A 19,920-nucleotide genomic window follows, 5' to 3' on the forward strand; every position below is an offset into this window, starting at 1 on the left:
CCAACTGTCCAAGTTATATTTGTTCAGAGGTCCTAATTTATTTTTTAAATCCTGCAACTAAATAAGTGATTCTCCAAATGAAGGGCTATTATATACTCCAGGACACGGAGTCATGAGCAAACAGCAATATTCTGTTCACTCTGAAAAATAAATGGGATTTTCTATGATGTTATCCAGGAGAAAAGGTAATATTGGCAAGTACGGTCAGATAAGGCATATTCTTCTGTGTTTTTTTTTTTTACCTACAAACAATGTAGAATTTGTAATTATTATGTGGGATTTAATCAACCCTTGAAAGAGTAGAGGAAAATAGCGAGATATGTGGTAATATTCCTAGTATGTACTTTAATTACTGATTACTTGATTACTGCTGAAACTGATGAGGCTGAGTGTGATGATATTATCAGGAAGTTAAGCCTGACAGCAAGAGATGAAAACGTAGCATTTAACATGATCATGATACACTGCAAAATGGCATCTTTGCGGGTTGGATTGACTGACTCCCTGCAGAGATAATTTAAATGCTGTAAAGCCATATATGTAGAAATGCTGATGAATAAGATCATAGACGGCCTCTGAGGAGAACAGAAGCTGCTGTAATGCAAGAAGAGTTACAGAAATCTGGGTTAGTGGCTGTGGCACCATATCTAGACCAATAGTTACAACATTATCAAAAGATTCCAGAAGATCCAATGAGACTTAGAGTGAGGTAATTTAATGGGCAATGATATTGTTACCCCAGGAATTATAGGAGAATGGTGTTGAAGTATACACGAGTCATCAAGGCATACAAAGCTATAAAACCAGGGCTAACTTTGTAAGGCATTGGATAGATACATCACATGGCACCCAGAATGGTGCAGGAACATGCACAAAGCAACTGAGAGAGGTGACATCAGACCTCAGGTATGTGGTGGCAAAAAGAAGACAGAAATAACTGTTTCCAAAGGGGTTTCCTTCCAGAATTGTCTGTTTCTTCAATATATTTAAAAGCAGTAGGACACAAAGTCAGCAATTAGGAAACTGAAAACAGTGCTTGCTAAGAATGATGGATTATCAGAAGCCACCTTTTACTAGATGAAGATGAGGACTCTCTGAAGCATTCAGGCATGTAGCTGAGAAATCTAGCCCAAGTTAAACAGTGGAACTGAAAGAATGCTTCACACCACTGAAACTCTTCTGTTCGTAACAGAAGAAAAATCCCCACCCACAGACTTAGAGGGTCTGAAACTGTCAGCGAAGAAATAACCCTAGAAGTGAAACACTGTATACAAATATTACTTCTTATAAAATACTCTCACACAGTTCAAATGTACAATAGCTTAGAAGTGCTCCAAACCTCTCTTTATGTGCAAAACTTGTCTGTTGAGCATCAATTTGCCTCTCTTTGTTCCCACTCACTGGGGCTTATGCACTACACTCCATTACTGTCATGGCTTTTGGGCAGTAGCTGGGATCTAGCTGGTATTTTGGGTAAAGTCTTTAGGCTTCCTTCCTGATTCTCATTTCTTGCAGAAGTATTAGCTGTTGGATTGAATAGAAAATTGAATAATTTTATGCTGTGAAATGTAATTGATTATGTACTATGTGTGTTAGAATTTTTCTGCAGGACAGCTATGAACCAACCTGTAGCCTCTCCGAAGTCTCCTGTTCAAAAACTGGCAAACAGAATAATGTGTAGTTGCTACGACTCAGTAACTAGAAATGAAGGAGACGGAGAAAAAAGCCCCACCTAACAGCTGGAATATGCATAATTCCCAAAACAACAACAACAACAAGATTACGGCCAGGAGCTTGAAAATCTAAGTAAACCCTAAAATGAGAACTGTCCTCCCTGGCTGGTGGGGCTGTATTTCACCATGACCTATCCTCTCTAATTCAGGTTGTCAGTTTACCTCTTGGGATTGAGGTCAGCCAGAGGAGCACCACAGCGTTTTGACCACATGTGATAGTGGATTGTCTCAGTAGCTGTTGGTTGATGCTACCAAACAAACTTACTGTTTTAGCACCTAGATATGCTTATGGCTACTGTTTTGTTAATGTAACAAAATTTTTGTTAGCTCATAGCTAATTCACTCTACTTTAAGGACATCCTTACAATATTTGCCAGACAAGCAGATCTTGATGATATGAAATGGTATTTGCACTATCATTGGGTGCATAATGCTGTGTGTAGCAGAAAGTAGACCAGTTGGTAATATCAAGTGAGGTGATATGGTGGGGCTGTGCATAACTCAGTGTCTGCTCCAAGGACAGTAGCTGCAGTTGCTCTGTCCTGTGAGTATTCACTTCGTTCTCTTCTAATTTAATCTTTAAAATCCAAGTGTATGTGGTTTCTGCAGAGACATTTTCAGGATATTAACAACTTTTTAGTACAGGATAAATTGTTTTATAAATATCATAATGACTATCTCTAAGGAAGTTGATTTCTTTCGTGTATATAGACAAGCGTATTTTATTCTCCAAAGCAAAAAAAAAATCCTGTGGAGAAAATTAAATCCTTTTATTCCATGGAGAACAGATTGACAGTTTCTGAATCCCAAATCCTTTTTGAACTGCACTTTGCTCTAGAGGGAGGTAGAAATGTGACTGCCCTGGCAAGCATTTGTCATCGTGGTAAATCACTGTTTCCATATGGAGATGATTTTTCTGCAATGTATCTTCTGCTTTTTGAGTAGGAAAAGGACAGATTTCTTTGTGCTATTGTTGGGCATTATGCAATTGTAACATGCCCTAAAGGATCTGGTGAATGACAGTCAGAAATCTCACTGTCCACATCCAGGGGCCCATGGTTTGTCTTCTACTCTTCTGTACGTCATTCCTTTTCAGATGGTTGGCACTGGTCTTATAAAAACCCAAGAAAATCGTTATGATCAATTAGCTGTAATCTGATGTGATGCTGGTGCAGGGAAGAACAGCTGCGCCTGCGTTTGATGTGCAGCAGTCAGTTGGCAGGCCAACCACCCTGCTGCTCAGCAGCTCTGGGGATGGTTTGTAGAGAGCAGCAGTTGGTAAAGGCTCCACCCTTCTGGCCTGCAGCTGGACAACTGCTTTCCACACCACTGTGCAGTCTGTCGGACAAAACTAGATTAACTTCTACTTGTTATCCCAAACAGAAGGATGGAGAACCTCAGCATGTTTCCAGGTGAAATCACACCAGTCAGGCAAAAGTACGACTTTAGCCAGAAAAATGAGCCTGGTCTTTTTGCTGGGTATGTTGACTCTGTGAATGTGCAATATCAAAGAGAGAAAAAGTGGCTCCATGCTGCAATTTGCGGGGCATTGACCACTGGTCACTCTGACCTGAGAGTAGAGGCCAGAGAGATACGTGTGTCTGCTTGTTTGGCAGAGCAGTGTGACAGCACAGTTGGAAGCTGGTAGAAGTATCCAGGGTTGCAAGTGGAACCACAGGAGTATGTGAACCATGTACACTCTTTGAGGTGCCTCCTGACTGCAACAAGACACCTGACAGCCCTTTGCCATAGACATTGGTGCCAAATGTTCAGTGTCAGTGCATCTCCTTTGATCACCCAGCATTCGCACAGATTCTGCATCGACGTGTCTGAGTACGTGTGTAAAGGGAATTAGGGCATTACCCAAATCTGCAGAATTGATTTCAGAATCTAGTTTAGGGATACATGAAAAATTGGTGTATTTCAAAGATGATCAGCTTGTAGGATTGAACAAGTCCTCCTGTTGGTGGAGCAGAATCCCCTCCTGTGGGGGGGTAGGCTGGTTAGCTCGGAGCTGCTTTGTTGGGAACAAATCTTGCCGAGTACTGAGCAAGTTATGGAATGAACTCACTTGTATCAGCTGTACAAGAGAATATGTTTGTTCTATCTTTGTATTGAAATTTGTGGCATTCCAAAGGGCCGTGACAGCTTCCATTTGCACTCCCGGTGAGTTAAGTATGAGAAGAACATGCCAGCGGAGTCAGCAGCAGTAACAACTTCGCTCAGCTGCGGGAGATGCTTGTGCCGCATCTCCGGGGAGCCGATGGCCATCCACTCCAACGCTAGGAGCTGAAGCAGCGGGAAGTTGAAAAACAGAGCTGGGGAGTGGGTAACTCGGATCAGGTGCCCGCTGTTGGCCCCAGTGCCTCTCGCTGCTCTCCGCAGCTGTGGCCGTGAAATAAGGCGGCCGCTGAGGGCTAAAACTGCGTGTGCCCCAGGCAGCAGCACCTGTGGGACCCGCACCTGGCTGTGGGACCCGCCCGTCCCGTCCCGTCCCGTGTCGGCGGGCGCAGCCCCGGCGGGCTCGGGGCGGTCCCCCCGCGCCGGGGGCGGTGTCCGGCAGGGGGCGCGGGCGGGCGCCGTGGCCGCTCGGGGGCGGCGCTCGGGCGGGTCGGGCGCGCGGCGGGCGCGGAGCCGCGGCCGTGGCGAGGCGGCGGCTCCAGCTCCGGCCACGGCACCGCCACCGGCACCGGCCCCGGGACGAGGCGCCGAGCAGGTAAGGGGCCGCTGCCCGGGCAGGTGGGACGGCGCCCGGGGCGCGCTGCCGGGGAGCGCCGGTGCCCTGGTGCGGACCCGGCGGTGCCCGCGGTGCTCCCGCCCCGGTACGGACCCGGCGGCGCCGGCGGGGCGGTCGCTGCCGCCGCCCGGGCGCGGAGGGGGTGCGGCTCCGGGGGCCGCGCAGGGTCCGGGGCGGCCGGAGCGCGGCGGCAGCGGGGCGGACCGGGGGGCTCGGCCGGTGCGAGCTGCCCCCGACGGCCGGCGGGGCCCCGGGGGCGGACGGGCACCAGCTCCCGGTACCCGCGGGCTCGGCTCGGCGTGTGCGGGCGGAGCGGCAGCACAGCCCCCTTGGACGGCGCTCGGCACCCCCGCGCTGACAGCCCCGCTCGTGTCCCCCGCCTGGGCTGGCGGGGGCTCCAGGGTGCGGAGCTGCTGTGCCGCTCCAGGGACAGATACTGTGTCACCTATTGTTGGATACACTGTGGCCGGAGTTGGAGGAACTTACTGAGTTCACCTGTTTTCTGATGCCTGTTGTCTTTAGTGTATCCCATGGCAGCCCCTTTCTCTGCACATACTTAACCTAGATATTTTTAGAGCCTTGAACAGACTTCTTAGTGTGTTTCTGTGCCGCAGGTTCCTGAAGAATAACACTGAACATTTTGACAAGCATGGACTTTTCATTGGAAGTGTGTTCTGACATGGACATTGGCTTGGCCTTCATGCAGAATGTGGCCCTTACAAAATAATAGTGAAACAAAAATCTGTAAAAGTATATTTTAAAATGCCGGAAAATAAAGGGTTAAACAGTGTATTTGTAAATACTGTGACCTGAATTTCCGGACAGGTCACTTTACATGAATTCTTTGATAGTGGAAATTACAGAGTGAGAAGACAGTGTGTAATGACCTTACAAGCCTTTTATTTTGTCTAGCATCATAGTCTGAGTTCAGACCTTAAATTTTCTCTTTTACAAATTTTACAAATATAGTTTTATGTGGTGAAAAAAAACCTAGTGAATAAGTGGCTCTATCCTTGACTAACTGCTAAAGCTGTCACATATAATAAGTTATTGTGCCAGTATTACAATAGTAATGGGATATTAAACCAGCACATTTTGGCAGTAAGTAGCTGTAATACTTATGCCCTGTTTTGACGTCTGTAGAAGGAGGATTAGCTCAGACAGAATTTGTAGTGGGAGGGTGTGAGTGGGATGAAAAGCAAAAGCTGCTTAATTTTAATCTTCTCAAAAAGGTAACTACAAGTAGTGCACATGGTTAAAACACAGATGCTTCTCTCTCTAATGGCTTTTAATTGTAGTCTCTTAAATATTTTATGTAAACTCAGTAGTGCTGAAATATTACTTTTTATAGGATTCAATACATACTGAAAAAGCTCCCTGTTCTGGGGGAAAGGAAGCACTGAGGAGTAGCAGGGTCTCATATGAAGGTCTGACAACACCAGAACTGTAAAAGTGCTTTGGTGTAACTGAACCAGTGTGTCTGTACCAGTGTCCCTGGGCAGAGGTGGGGCTCAGGTTGGGTTGCAGGCTTTTAATTATATGGCTTCAGTTTCGTGATCGTGAACTTGCTTTTCTCTAACAGCCTTCATTTGTCTTTTGGGCTTTCTCTTTTAGTTTTAAAAGTGGGCATCTTGGAGTGAAGGCACACAGAAGCAATGCTTCAGGTTTTGCCAAACCCCCTGTCCCCCAGGAAGTTTGCTTCCTCCAGTGGTTTTACAATGGGGTGTATATTTTTCCATATTTATCATGACCTCCTTAGACGAATGAAACCTTAAGTGTCCTGTGAGGTTTCTTATGTAGGTCTTTGTTCATTTTCGTAATCTCTTAGGGGACCTTTGAAACTAGACTTCAGTTTAATTTTTTTTGGATACTTTTTCTCCTGAAGTTGCAGATGTAAAAAAAAAAAAATATATATATATATTTAGGTATAAAAGCTTTGTATCACAAGTGTATCTGCACGTTATTGCCCAGAAGAGGAATGGTGGATTCATGTGGTCCTAAGTGTGGCTTTTATCTGTATTTATGGTCAGTTCTAGTTGCATATTCTCTCATCTCCCCAAGATTTTATCTTTTGACTAATAAAAAAACATTGGCAATTAATTAAGTGAAAAACCACTGTGAGGTATGTGTTGCTCACAAACATAAATCAAATTAGCATAGGAATTAAATGTTAAGCCACCTACTAACATATGCTTTATGATTTAGATTTATGATGGGTGCTACAAAGGAGGTGGTGGTACCTTAATTGTCCAAGAGGGTGGAGCCTTCAAGGGCCTCTACCAAAAGGAGGAGGCAGGCACTGGAGTAGAACAGACAAACACTGCTAGACAGGAGCCTGGGTGGGGAAAGATCTGCTTAAAAAGAAATGCCCAAATGTTGGACAGTGTACTTTGGGTCAAACCTGTTCAGAAGGATGTATTTAAAAATACTCTAGCTTGGGTGGGAAATTATATACAAAAAAGAAAACTTAAGTTGTGCAGCAAAAGGGGAGGAAATGTCAAACACCTGGGAGGAGACTTTAGATGTAGATTTCATGCAGGATTTCTACTTGCATGGGTTTTAGTGTCATGGTAATTTTACTGGACTTGTACTAAAATAAAGCACAATATTTTATCAGTACTGCAACAATATACGTATTTTCTTTTTTTCTTCTTCAAAATGCTTTCCAAAATGTTTTCCATAACAGGGAATGTAAATGCAGGACAGTGTATGGTATAAGTTACACAGAAACAGAACTGGAAACAGTTGATCATAAAGCTGCATAAAGGATGGTGACAACTGAAGGTTCATATAGCAGTATTCAGAAAACTGCTAGAAATATCATACAGACCATGACACGCTTCATATTCTGTTAAAACCAGGCTGCACTTCAGTGAATCCCACCAAGAGTACCTTGAAACAAGCATTTGGCTTTGCAAATCATTTAGGGCAGAAAAGTTTGGGAAATTTTATTGCCTAAAACTTGTAGGGGAGGATACATGAGTCCTGATGCACGTCAATGCAGGAGCATGTGAGCTTTGCCCATGTGGCTTGTTTTGTGGCATTGAGTTTAGGGTAGAATTCAAAATTAATGTTCTTGTTTGTCTTGAAAGTATTAGGTAGTCTCTGATTACAGCTGGGTGAGACATTTTCTTGCTCAGTGAAGAAATAAGGAGTGGGAAGGTGTACTGTGACAAATGGCACTTATTATTGTTTTTAAAAAATCAGATAATGCCTGAATCATCAATGTAATAGGTCATCCTAAGCAGCAAAAAAAGCATTTTTTTCATTGTGCAAGCTGATAATAGGAACATTTGCCAGGAGAGCTACAAAGGTGGATGGTAAGTGTGTGATTATGCACTAAGTGGTTCTGATGACAGGCAGAGAATTCAGAGTATGATTGACAGGGTATTTCATATTGATTAGAGAAACTAACTGTGCTTTGAACAGCTAGACAGCTGGCAGATTTCTTAAAAATAACTGATTCTGATTTTTGGAAGCTGAAATAATTAGGCCTATTTGTTTGTGCCACATGGTAAAGTCATTCAGAACTGCTGCTTGGAAATCCTACTCAGTGGTTGTTTTCCAGCTGGTCCATTCATAGTTTCTGCAGCCACCTCAAATTTTATTATGTACCAAGAATGAAGTCAGTTTCCCCCGGAAATTGTCATGTAATTCATGGCTTCCCTTGTGAAAATATAAAAATAAATATTAGAACTTTGTTTCCATGTCTGTGATAAATTTCAGTTACGTATGTAGTGGAAGATACTGTACTATGATTTCCCAGTGCTAGCAGTGGCTGGTGTAAGACCCTGCAAATGTCTGCTACGCTCTGTTGTAAATGACTATTTTAAAAGGACAAAGCCATATTTTTCTTCCTTTGTTCATCTTTCTTGCATCTGTCATTATGATGTTGGTTTACTGATTGCTTCTGGAGTCTGAACACAGGCTTGTGTTTCTGTCTCTGAAGACCTTTGGGTACCTTCATAAGGAGCTTCTGTGGGGTGATAAATTATAAAACCAGCTAAGCAACAAAAGTGTGGCCCAATGGGCCTTTCTGAGGAAATGCTGGGACATCGTGTTTAATGGCAGCACTGTTTTTGTTTTTGTTTTTCCTTTTGAAGAAATAACTCCTCTGCCTGCACCTGTGTGTTCAGTTGTCTGTAGCTGTAACATGACGTGTTTCCAGTGGTTAACTTGTGCTGCTGCCCTGAGGATCAAGGGAAAAGCCAGGCATGCCCTTTGCCAGGAGCACAGCAGTGTTCCCAGTGTGATGCCGATGTTATTCCCCACTCAGCTCTCCAGCAGCCAGGCAAGTTGGCAGTTGTACAGTGCTGTGGGAAAGAAAGGGCAGCAGAAAATGCTGAATGTCTGCTAATGCATCTGAGTAATCACCATTCTGGGGTTAGATTGCAGGAAGATGACAAAATTGCTGAATAAACTCTGTTTAGTCTTTTTTTTTCCCCCTTTCTTTTTTCCTTTTTTTCCTCTCCAGTATGAGCTGCCAGTTGTTGTTGCTGCAATGGACAATAGTATAGCCTGTGAAGAGGCAAAAGTTTTCCATTTGGAAGAGAAACAGAAGCCTGTGTCTACCCTGTAATTTTGGATCCTTGAGATTGCATAGAGGTGGTTGAATATGGAAGTTTTGGGTGACCTGGCATATAATAATAAGATGGAATCTTGTAGCAGGGAGAAGTCAGGAGAAACATCTTTTGGGATGAAGGTCAAAATACCGCTCGAGCACAAGGATAGAATAGAAATGTAATGGGTAATGAAATCAGTGTTAGCCATTCCATCCCTCTTGCACAAATACTTCTAACATCAGGTTGTTGCACTGACATTTTTCACGTATATAATTTAGCTAATTTAGTAAAATTGTGTTTTACTTCCTGGAAAGCTCTTGGTAAAGGCCAAATCACCAGATGTAAAATGACAATTTTAGGGTGAGCTGAAGGCATAGCTGGGTAGTGGTTATAGGTGGAGCTTGTGAGTGAAGGGCCAGGGGAACTGGGTGGGTTCGGATTCTAGCCATGATTCCAGAGGGTGAGGGATGAAGGAGCAGCTGAAGACAGGATATGAGACGGGATGGTGAGTAGGCTGAAGAGATTATTAAGTCAGTGTCTCTTTTGACTTAACTAGAATTTCCCCAAGTCCATTCAGTTGGAATACTGTGAGCAAATCAACCTGTGTGAACTCCTGAGAACTGCAGGTGTGGGACCTCTCATATTAGAATGTGTGTGTGTGCAGGTAGGTTATAAACTAACCCAGTATAAGGTCATCTGGAATTAAAAGAAGGGCAGATTTGGGAGTTCAGATCCATCTAACCTGAGTGGGAGAGCTGACATGCGGAAGAAAATGCTGTCCTTAATACTAACTTCATCTCAAACATTGGATGGGATAACTTTGAGCCTGTGTGGGAAAATAAGCATTTTTCTGCATTTATGAGCTTTCTTCGCTGATCTGTTTATTCAATGTGACTTCACTGGTTAATCACAACTAGCTTTGAGTGCACCCCTGCAGTGTTTGCTTTCGAAGTGAGTGCCAAAAGAAGGTATTTGCAGCAAAACACAACCCCTGATGCAGGAGCAGAAGGAGGCAGGTTCCTGTTCAGAGGCATGTTCAAAGGAAATGGATGCAGAGGGGAGTGTTATGGTAGGACATGGAGTTGTTTAAACAATTGAAACTGTAAAAAGTAAAATCGTAACTTAAAAACCCCTTGAAAATCATTTCATAATTCAAGCACTCTAAGTGCTGCTCTTTGGAGCTGTGGTGTTATCTGATCAGCCACTGGCTGTGATCTGGGTGTGATTAGGATCTCTGCTCATACAATTACAAGCATATGGTATACCCTTTTAAAATTGTAAGTTTAAAATAATTCCATTCTGGTGCTGTTTTTTAAGAATTATTTAAGTATCTGTATGTTCCGGAATGGTTTTGCTGCCAGTTAATATTCAGTTCTGGCCTGGAGCCATCAAAATCATAAGGTTTCTTTCAAGTTTCATAATAATGTTAAAAAAGAGTTGCTCAGTTTCCTTTAAGGAAGTAAAAGAACTTCCTTTGGTTTTGTTTTTACTTTCTCTGAAGTTCAGAGACATGTATGACTCATTATTGCATAGGAAAAGGAATAGTAATATGGGGACATTCCTGAAGTGGATGATGGAGAGTTGGGCTTGTGACAGATTTTCCTAGATGTTAGAACTTGATTCATACAGAGCCTCCAAAGTGATGTGCTGGACTGGTGGGTCATTGTTGACTGCAACTTTTTTCAGGTTTCTACACAGTAACATGTACAGCTGTAGGACACTGACATTGTTTCCAGCCAAAAAGAAGTAATCAAGGGCAGATCAAAGCACTCACTGAGAAGTCTGTCTGAATGCAAGGATCTCTTGAACTAAGTGTTTAGGTGGATTAGAAGAAACCACAGTTAAGGACATCTACTCCTGGAAATATTTCATGCTCTCATACATTTGCTGTTCAGACAAGTAAACCATGTGATACCTATAAAACCATAGTTGGAAAACCAAAGGCCCAAGCATGGAGAATTTTCAGCAGCTCCTTAAAGGAATATGAAAATGAGATGTGTTAAGCTGCAAAGGAACTGCAGTAGTCTCTTCAGTACTTGCAATTTGGGTATGCCATGAAGTCTGACTCTTTAAAAAGGGAAATGGTTTCTGATCTATCATTATTTCAACTCTGTTCTAAGCTTTGTCATTTGACAGATTTTATTATAGATTGGATTTTATTGGTAGACTGTAGCACAACAGTGAAGCCTCTCCGTGGTTTGAAGGGAAGCAGTCCATGCTGTATCTTGTTCTGTCCAAAATGCAGCTTCAGATTCCAAACCACATTCATCCTCAGAGATTCTGCTGCACTCTGAGACCTTACAGCAGTGTTGGTGGTGCCAAACAGACATCTCTGCTGAAGGACTGGCCTTCAAAGGTTCCTGTGGTGCCATGTGGAGCTTTCCCTGGGTGTTTCCCATAATGTGGAGCAGAACTCGGGCACAGAGGTTCTCGGTTCTGCTCTGAGGCCCCAGAGTGAACTGACATCAGAGCATCAGTGACTAACAAGTATGACTAAAAGTACTAATCAAAAGAGAGAGGATGCATGAACTGCAAAGCATGAATTTTGATGCTGACCATCACTTTGTCCTCTGATCTAAACAGGTATCTAAATCTGGGAGAAAGCAGAACATAAAGGAGACTACAGACATGTTGAAATAAACATTCCATAATTGTTTCTATGTGCAATCCTGCATTTTCTCTTTTTTGACAGTCAGAGCTAATTTAGACTCCTGTTAAGTTCCTCGGGGCAGGGGCATGTCACCCCTGTGTCCTGGCTGATGGGAACACTTGATGTTCTTTATAAATAGAATTGTGAGGCTGGTAGGAGGAAATATGCCTTTGCCACCAGGATGCTGCTGGAGCCTGGGCATGAAGGTAAGCTATCTCCAAGTGGAATCTCTAAAGGATAAGTCTCCTGGGAAGAGGGGGAAAGGAGATTAAATTTAAAATATTTTTATTTATTTGTTTTTAACAGAAGGTTGTGCAGGTCATGGAAATTATGTCTGAATTGCAACTGTTCAGAACTTCTCTCACATATGCTGGTAATTTTAGGAATAGCAGAGCATAGAGAAGGAAAAGATGATTTAGGGCAATGACTAAAGGAGTTAGATATTTATATTTTAAAACTATAGTTTTCTTCATGTATTAGTGGTCAGAGTGCAGAGGAGGTGAGCTGACACACCTGCAGGGTATGCTGTGCAAGGGTGAAAAAATATATAAAATCCAACACTTAATGATCTTTTCATGCTTTTTAGCAGTTCCCATACTTTTCTTTTTTTCTCAGTTGTCTTTGTTCAAGATAACATGGGCATCATGTAATCAGAACGCTGATGTAAATTTAAGGAAGCTCCAGAAACTGGGAGATCTCTGGCTGCAAAATAAGTGAACTTCCAGTGCTGGGAAACCCATAAAAGGTAGTTGTAATGTTCTAATGTTACATTACATTAACTGTGACATTAATGCACAAAACTTGAATATAGATGTCTCTGCATGGTTGTGTTTATTGCCCAATTTCAAGAGATTCATAGACTTGTATGTTATATTCTAAAGGACTTAGACTGGAAAAAATCAAACGCAAACCTAAACGACGTAAACAGTTGTTCTGCTTGTGTCTCTGAGCATCTGATCTCTGAAAGAAGGCAGCTCATAACGGTGATTGAATGGGGCAGAGTTCAAAAGATGGAAACAGTCCTCTGAAGGATGTAAGCTGAAGATGATTTTTCCAGAATTTCCAGAGTAAAACTGTATGAGAGTCCTGCTCAAACCTCAAAGCTGGTTGGGAGAAAGAGGTGTTTGAAATGATCACCGATTCATCAGCTTGTGCACCTTGAGATTTAAAAGCAAAGATTTTGGAGTCAAGTGGACCTTTTATATTGAGAACAGTGGATTATCTTTGAGGTGTGGTCAGTTTTCAGCCTTGCTAATGGTCCCTTCATCTCTTCTGTCACCCTTGCTGACTGATTAAATTCAGTGGTAAATTTGCTGCACAGCAAAAATAATGAGTGCTGGAGAGAGGGGCAAAATTGTTTGAGTAAGATCTGTTTGATCCCTCAGCTTTTATGAAGTGGGAGCTTGTGCTGGTTGCTTTGACAGAGTGGGCAGCACTGCTGGGCCACTGTCTTTTGCACATCACAAGACCAGCTGGGTCACTTTGAGGATTTTATTACTGATTAGGTAAGGGAGAAACTCGGAATAGGGAAAAAAAGAGAAATTTAGATGTAGACACTTTAATGTACTAAAATATATTATGCTTAAGCAACTTAGTTTTTTTTTTTTTTAAATCAGATACTTGCTGCTAAACTAATTAAAAAAATAAAATTATAATAAGTAACTTTTAGTTTGTACATATCAACATGTAGCCATGCTTTGTTGGACAGGCACAGCTTCCTGCTGTTTCTGTGCCTGGCTACTCTGGAGTGGTACATGGCTTTTTTTGTTGGTTTTTTTTTTTTTTTCTTTTACCATGGCTTTCCTTATCTTTGCTTAGGTTGTTTATTTGTTTGGGTTTTTTTTCTTTGTAATGCGACTGCTGACCTGTTTGTACTTTCAGTTGAGGTTTGTGCATTCTGTGGTTACTGAGTTCCAGCTTCAGTCGTGGGGTGGGCTAACATGAGTAACATTACCAAGCAGGTTTTATTTAATATTTTCCATGATGAGCTGGTTTTACTCTTTTTAGAAATACGTTTTTTTTTGCACCAAGTGTTGTGACCTATTTCTCATAAAAATTCTTTTTAAAAAGAAAGAATGCTTGTTCCTTTCCAGTGGGAAAATGAAGAACTGTGGGTAACAGTGTCACAGGTGCTGGCTGTGTTACTTTGTGATGCTGTGCAAAATGCAGCTGCAGTGTTGCAGGGATCCTCTGCCCACTTTACACTGCTGCTGTTACAGTCGGCTGTGGGGGTTTTGTGAGGGTTTCCTCACTGTGACAATTACAAGCACCAGTAGCTAAGCAGGTCGTGCTGACCAGAGAATTGAGTGTTCCCATTTCCTCTCTGTCTGGTGCTTGCCACAGATCTTTATAGCACTGGTCGATTTGGTCATGTCAATCCCAGCCACTGCTTTTCATTCCTGCAGTAAAAAAAGCAAATCCCTTGAAGCACCAAAGAAAAGGTTTGGCTTGTGCCACTTACTGACTCAACTATGTTCTGCACTTGCCAATTCAAGAGTATGAAGTTCCTCACTGTCTGGAGTTCTCTGGACTTGTGGGTTTTAGTAGGTGAAAAATGTACTGCCTGGTGGGCTGCTGCCCAGTGGCTGGGGATTAACTGGTGGAGCATCACAGGTTAAAGTGAAAGCCAAGGCAGACATTTTCATTAGAATTGTATCAGGAGCTTTCACCTTCATTTCAGATGTCTTCAGAACAGGTTTTGTCAGAAAAATAAGCCTACAGATGTAGCTATATCAAAAAGATAATTTAAAACTTTCTTTTGCAGTGAAGAGACATCAGACTAGTAAGTGGGTCCCTGACCCGCTTATTCCATGACCTTTTCTAAAATGTCATGAATGTTAGTCCAAATCAACCTTATGTTGTCTGTAGGATTTTTTTTTTTCTCCCTCCTACGCTCTATAAACTTGCTGCAAAGTATACCTCTGTCTTTGGTCTATAGTTAGGTACAGGCTGAGCACTACCTTCTTTTTTGGGCAAAGTCACCATTTCTCTTTGCTGGTTCATTGTGACCTCTTTTGCTCACTTGTTTTAGTAGACAATGTCATTTTGATGTACCACATCAGATAAATACAGTAATTTTATTGAGGCAGACTTTGAGGAGCACTATTGATTATTTATGGAGACATGCTATTTTAATCAAGTAGATTCATTTGAGCTGTCATGGTGAGTCAGTATAATTCCATGCTTACACTTCATGCTGGAAAGTAGGTTTGTATTATAGATGGATACTGGTGATTTAGAGGATGTAACAGTATCAGTCAATTGGCACAAAAGTTTGGCAGTGGTGGTTTAGTGTCACGTCCAACCTCACAACCCATTTGAAAGCATTGATGTCAAGTTATTTTCAGGGCCTGACTTAATATAATCAAAAGAAATAGTTTAGCTAGTCAGCCCTGCAAAAAATGCCTTCTCTGTATTTTGCTGAGGAGGAGGGGTTGCTGAGGGGGTTCTCTGTGAAGCAGTGGCTGCTGGTGCCCCATGAGTGCTGCACAGAAAGTAGGTTAGTGCTGGCAGCTGCTCTGCCTCCCATGGGCTCCGGGCAGACAGGCTGCTCTCCCAACATTTCTAGGGAGTTACTAACTTTTCCAGGGACTGGCCTAGTCTCCTGACTCCCTGGCTTGGCCTTCAATCATTAATCTGTTTTTACCTTTGTGTGAGCATGCAGCAGCTTAGCACCTTACACTAACACGTGCGTGTGATTAGGTAAGAGCTGAGGGTGCTCTACATGCTGTGAGTCATTCTGAGGTGTTTTGATGAGTTGAGGTTTTGGATCACGTTTAAAAGGAAAAGTTAAATTCTGTGGGTAGGTAGGTAGGTATGCTGCAAAAGGTGACTCGAAAGTAGCCTTTTACTTATCTGTGTTTCGATATAATGGCTATCATTATGAATATCTAGACTACTTAAATGTGTCACGCTTATAATTAGTGTCACTGAAATGTTTGGAATTCTGTAGGTTACCTTTATCAAGTCCTACATTCATGGAAACAGAATTGTGGAATTGTTTAAGTTGTTAAAGACCTTTAAAATCATTGAGTCCAACTGTTCCCCCAGCACTGCCAAGCCCACCACTAAACCCTGTCACCTAAGCGCTACATCTCCACATCTGTTAAATCCCTCCAGGGATGGAGACTCCACCACTGCCCTGGGCAGCCTGTCCCAATGCTTAACAACCCTTTCTGTAAAGAAATTTTTCCTAATATCCAGTCTAAACCTCCCTGTCTTGGGGATGAGCTTAAATCACTGCATTTTGAGCACACATCAGAAGCTGCTGCTGGAATGCTGCCGCTCCCAGTGCCGAGTTCCGCCTGTTCTGCAGCGGTGTGGGGCTTACTCACCTTGAAAAGCAGTCAGTACTTCCTTGTGTCTGAGGCACAGAGCCAAGGCCTGTTCCTGGGGACTATTGGGGTAGTGCTGTCAGTTGTTGACAGAATTGACCTTTGGGCACTGGGAGCTCACACTGTGGAGATGGTGGGGTTGGGACACGACCTGCACTCCAGCCTGTGCCAAGAGTAAATAGATAAAGATCGACATGACCTAAATGTCACCGTAGCAGCAGATGCTCTGCAGCGCTGCAACCTCTTGCTACATGGTAGTATAACCTGAAAACCCAAAATGTGTTCTGCTGTATGGTTTGTTTTTTTTGTTTCATCTGCACGTAAAAATAGGTTTGTGGGAAGAGAAGGTTGGTTGGCTTTTATTTTTCCACCTCCCAGCTTCGTTTTATCTTTTTTAGCTTACAAATGCTCACTTCAGTGGGTGCTCACAATACTTATTGTACTGCCTGCACTATTCTGTGCTGGCTAAGTGCTGCTTTTCCCTGGGAGCACCTTGTGTGCCATCACAGAGGAGCAGAGGCTTCAGTACACGGGCTCTCAAATGTTCACCTGATTCCCACGAGCTTGTTACCAAGTAAGAGCTGATGACAAATTGTATTGACAGCCTTTTAATTAACAACTACTCAACAGGAGATGTTCCTGTTCCTCTTAAGTTGCAACACAGCAACTTTTAATTTGTTAGCAAGCCAAGGTATATTTAAAAGAAAAGTCTTTCCACCTTGTTTATAATTTCTTGAGTGATGAATTTCAAATTCAATGTTTTAAAACTTCTGATCTTGCAATTAAGGCTTAAAGCTAATTAAACTTATTCTCTAAAACATTTTGGTATTATGAGGTGTGTATGATCTCCTGTTTTCCAGTCTTGTAATTTTTCCTTTTTTTTGTGGCAGTTTTATTTTATGCAAAAATGTTATTAATGAGTGTAGACTGTGTACAAGACCTCTTGTTCCTGAGAGCTTTTTAATAGATTTTACCTTCTCCTCCCTGCTAAGTCTATTTTTGCTTTTTCCTGTGGTTCCCCTTCTGTTCTTCCATCTGTTTGGTTGAACTGCTTTATTCTCTCCTGGTGTATTGTATACACTAATCCTTTTACCTTTACCCTTCACAGCTTTGTTGAGTTGCAGTGCTGTAGTTCAGTTTTGTTCCCACATGCCTTTCACTAAGATGTTCCCAGATGAGCTATGATTTTGTGAAATTGAGACTGTTAAAATTGTTCCGTCTTTCTCTATTTTTTTTTAACTCTATTTTTATTACTGCTTGCACATGCCATTTATGGTGCTGTTGGCATTTGGGAAAAATACTGTAACGATTCTGGTTTTTTGCTTCTCAGAATCTCCAGATCTTTCCATTTTTCCACAGTTTCCAAAAGCTGTAAAAGCAGCTCTCCAAGTAAAACGAGATGGAAAGACCTCAATCCTGCAAAATGCACATGCATAATGGATTTCACTTACTGCAAGCCCCACTGCTTTCATTTCTGTGAGATCACCACTAGTGCTCTTGGGTCTCATTGCTTTGTATGATGAAAGTCCCTTTGGGCCACATCGTAGATCCCACAACTTTTTGAGACCAACCACAATAGATAAAATAAGTTCAGTGATTCCCGAGACCATTTCAAATACTAATAAGAGAATTAATTAGGGGGTGGAGGGGAAATCTGAATTTTGAGGTTGTGATTTTATCAGCACTCAGAGGTAAAGATTAAAATCTTGCTAAGATGGTTAGTTTTCAGAGTGCAGAAGAGTTTTGGCAAGCGAATACGTATTAATTACATGGATGTGTAAACCTTGTCATTATCAAAAGCAGGAAAGAAGGAAGAGACGTCTCTTTCTGTGAGGAAATAAGTGCTGGGGCAAAATGAAACTGTGTGTGTGGGGAAAAAAGTTATTTTTTGTCAACATGTTTGAATGTTTTGTCATAAACAGAGCTCAGTTCAAAGGATCTGAGAATCTCAGAAGGTTTCTTTCAAGACTAACCAGTTTCCTGCAACACGCTGTCAGTGCTAGGAAGAGGCATCTCTTGCACATAAGAGCAGCTGGTTGTTTAAAAAAAAAAAAAGTGTAGGGGGGAGAACACCCCACCCCCATCCCTTATATAGAGCTATTTTCCAAAGGAAAATGTACATCTGTGAAAACAGGGCACTTCAGCAAATTCTCTGCACTTTGGAATGTCTCTTCCTAACGGTGCATGCTTCTTGTTTGGATATTTTCAGGAAAGGGCTTGGGGATTTTTTTCTATTTTCACTATTGCAATGAGTTGAGTCCTGAAGTTTAATTACTTTCCCATTTTCTGTGTAGTGGTGTTGACAGTTTTTCTTACTCTTTGTTGTCTTAAATAAGAATTGTGAATGTATTAACCCTGTCTTAGCAGGGGAAAACTTAATTTTACAGGAAATGGCATTTTTTAAAATTTACTTGAAAGTTCTGTCATGTGGAAATATAGTTAATATTATAACTAGGGCGAAGGCAACTTATCCATACTGTTGTTGCCAACTTGAATTTCCTTGTGTGCTTGCCTTTAAGAAATAACTTGACGCTGTCAAAAGGATATTTGAATTTTCTTCGCTGTAGCTGATGCTTCCACATCTGAAATATATTTGCCAATGTTTTGTTGTTTGCAGGAACCAGTGGTATATGAAGATGGAACCATGAAGAGAAAGCAGAAGGAATAATAATGCTTTTCCGAAACCGTTTTCTGTTCTTGCTGGCCTTGGCAGCCTTGTTGGCCTTTCTGAGCCTCAGTCTACAATTTTGTAAGTGCCCTCCCCTTTTGTTTTCTACATATAGTGATCTATAGGTGTGTTTAAAAATGACCATGATTATTTGTTGTTTAAGCATTCTATCTGTATTTAAATACTTGGGGTTTGTTTTGGTTTTTGGTTTGGTTTTTTTTTCCTCAGGGTTTTTGTTTGTTTGTTTTCCAAAAAGTAAGAAGAACAGTTTTGTGTGCCTCAGAGGAATCTATACAATTTCGAGACTTCAAATCAGGCTATCTTAAATCAAAAAAATCTGCATTTTGTAGTGCAATTAAGTAATTGAATGTGATTGAATCTTTCCATGAAAGTAGACAAACCACATTTGAGTGAAAACCAGCAGCAATTCCTTTGAGTAAAATCTGCTGCAATTCCTGTGTTACGTTGCATCAGAGCAGACGGGATTGAGAAAACTGCTGTGAGGGTTGAGTGTTGGAACTTCCCCTTATTTGTGCCCTCACATTAGGAAACTTTAAACAGTTGAATTGGCTCATCACAAGTGGTTGGTTTGTTTAAGAAAAGATAAATTATGTTGTGCTTCAGATAATTAATCCTGGGTCAGTGCAGAGGGCCCTCGTGTCCTGATGACTAAGCAGGAGGGTGGTGCTGAAGGCAGGTCAGGGTAGGTGACTAGTGAGCATTGTGCCGTACGACTGATTATCACCTACTTCTGAGAGATAACATTTGCTAGGCAAAGCCATGTTTTGTGTAAATCTGGTCTAATACACAGCAGTGTAATTAGTTGCTGTTAGAGGGCAGGGAAAAATGCGTATCCATAGGCTAGGATAACATTCTTTGTTGTTGTTTCCCTTGCATCGTGTTTTAATGAGCACGGTCCTTCTGGGCTATGCTCCTTTTGCATAGTGTAAAAAAAATCCCAAAATTCAAAAGATTGCTTTAGATTTAGAATGTGTCTTTTGCATATGATAGACAACTTATAAGAAAGGGGGAGAGAAGATGAAAGAAACTTCGTGGTTTTCTGCTACTATTTTTGTGTGTTTAAACTCATCTGCATGTAAGACAGGGACGTGTGGCTTTTTCAGCCTCCGATGGCCACAAGCCAGTGGGTCTGATTGCAGCTTGTTTTGCCCATTAGGCTCTTTATGGCTCTACCCTTGATGTTGTATGGTTGGTTATGAATTGTGCATAGGGTGA

At 42.0% G+C, this 19,920-nt stretch overlaps 1 protein-coding gene across 3 annotated transcripts in view; it reads left to right on the forward strand.

Annotated features, from left to right (window-relative positions):
- Positions 1-19,920, forward strand: part of PXYLP1 (2-phosphoxylose phosphatase 1) — an 83,771-nt gene that overhangs the window by 31,582 nt on the left and 32,269 nt on the right. Inside the window, exons 1-2 of one of the 3 annotated variants that reach the window (XM_017825586.1) lie at positions 4,386-4,449; positions 18,634-18,765. In XM_017825586.1, the coding sequence (XP_017681075.1) occupies positions 18,687-18,765 (79 nt within the window). In that variant the 5' untranslated portion in view covers positions 4,386-4,449; positions 18,634-18,686. Of the gene's footprint in view, positions 1-4,385; positions 4,450-12,404; positions 12,428-18,633; positions 18,766-19,920 lie in introns of those variants that run through there. The other 2 variants (XM_017825589.1, XM_017825588.1) reach the window with 2 other exon arrangements.

The sequence above is a fragment of the Lepidothrix coronata genome, unplaced genomic scaffold (assembly GCF_001604755.1).
Source record: "Lepidothrix coronata isolate B3197 unplaced genomic scaffold, Lepidothrix_coronata-1.0 Scaffold120, whole genome shotgun sequence".
Lineage (NCBI taxonomy): Eukaryota > Metazoa > Chordata > Aves > Passeriformes > Pipridae > Lepidothrix > Lepidothrix coronata.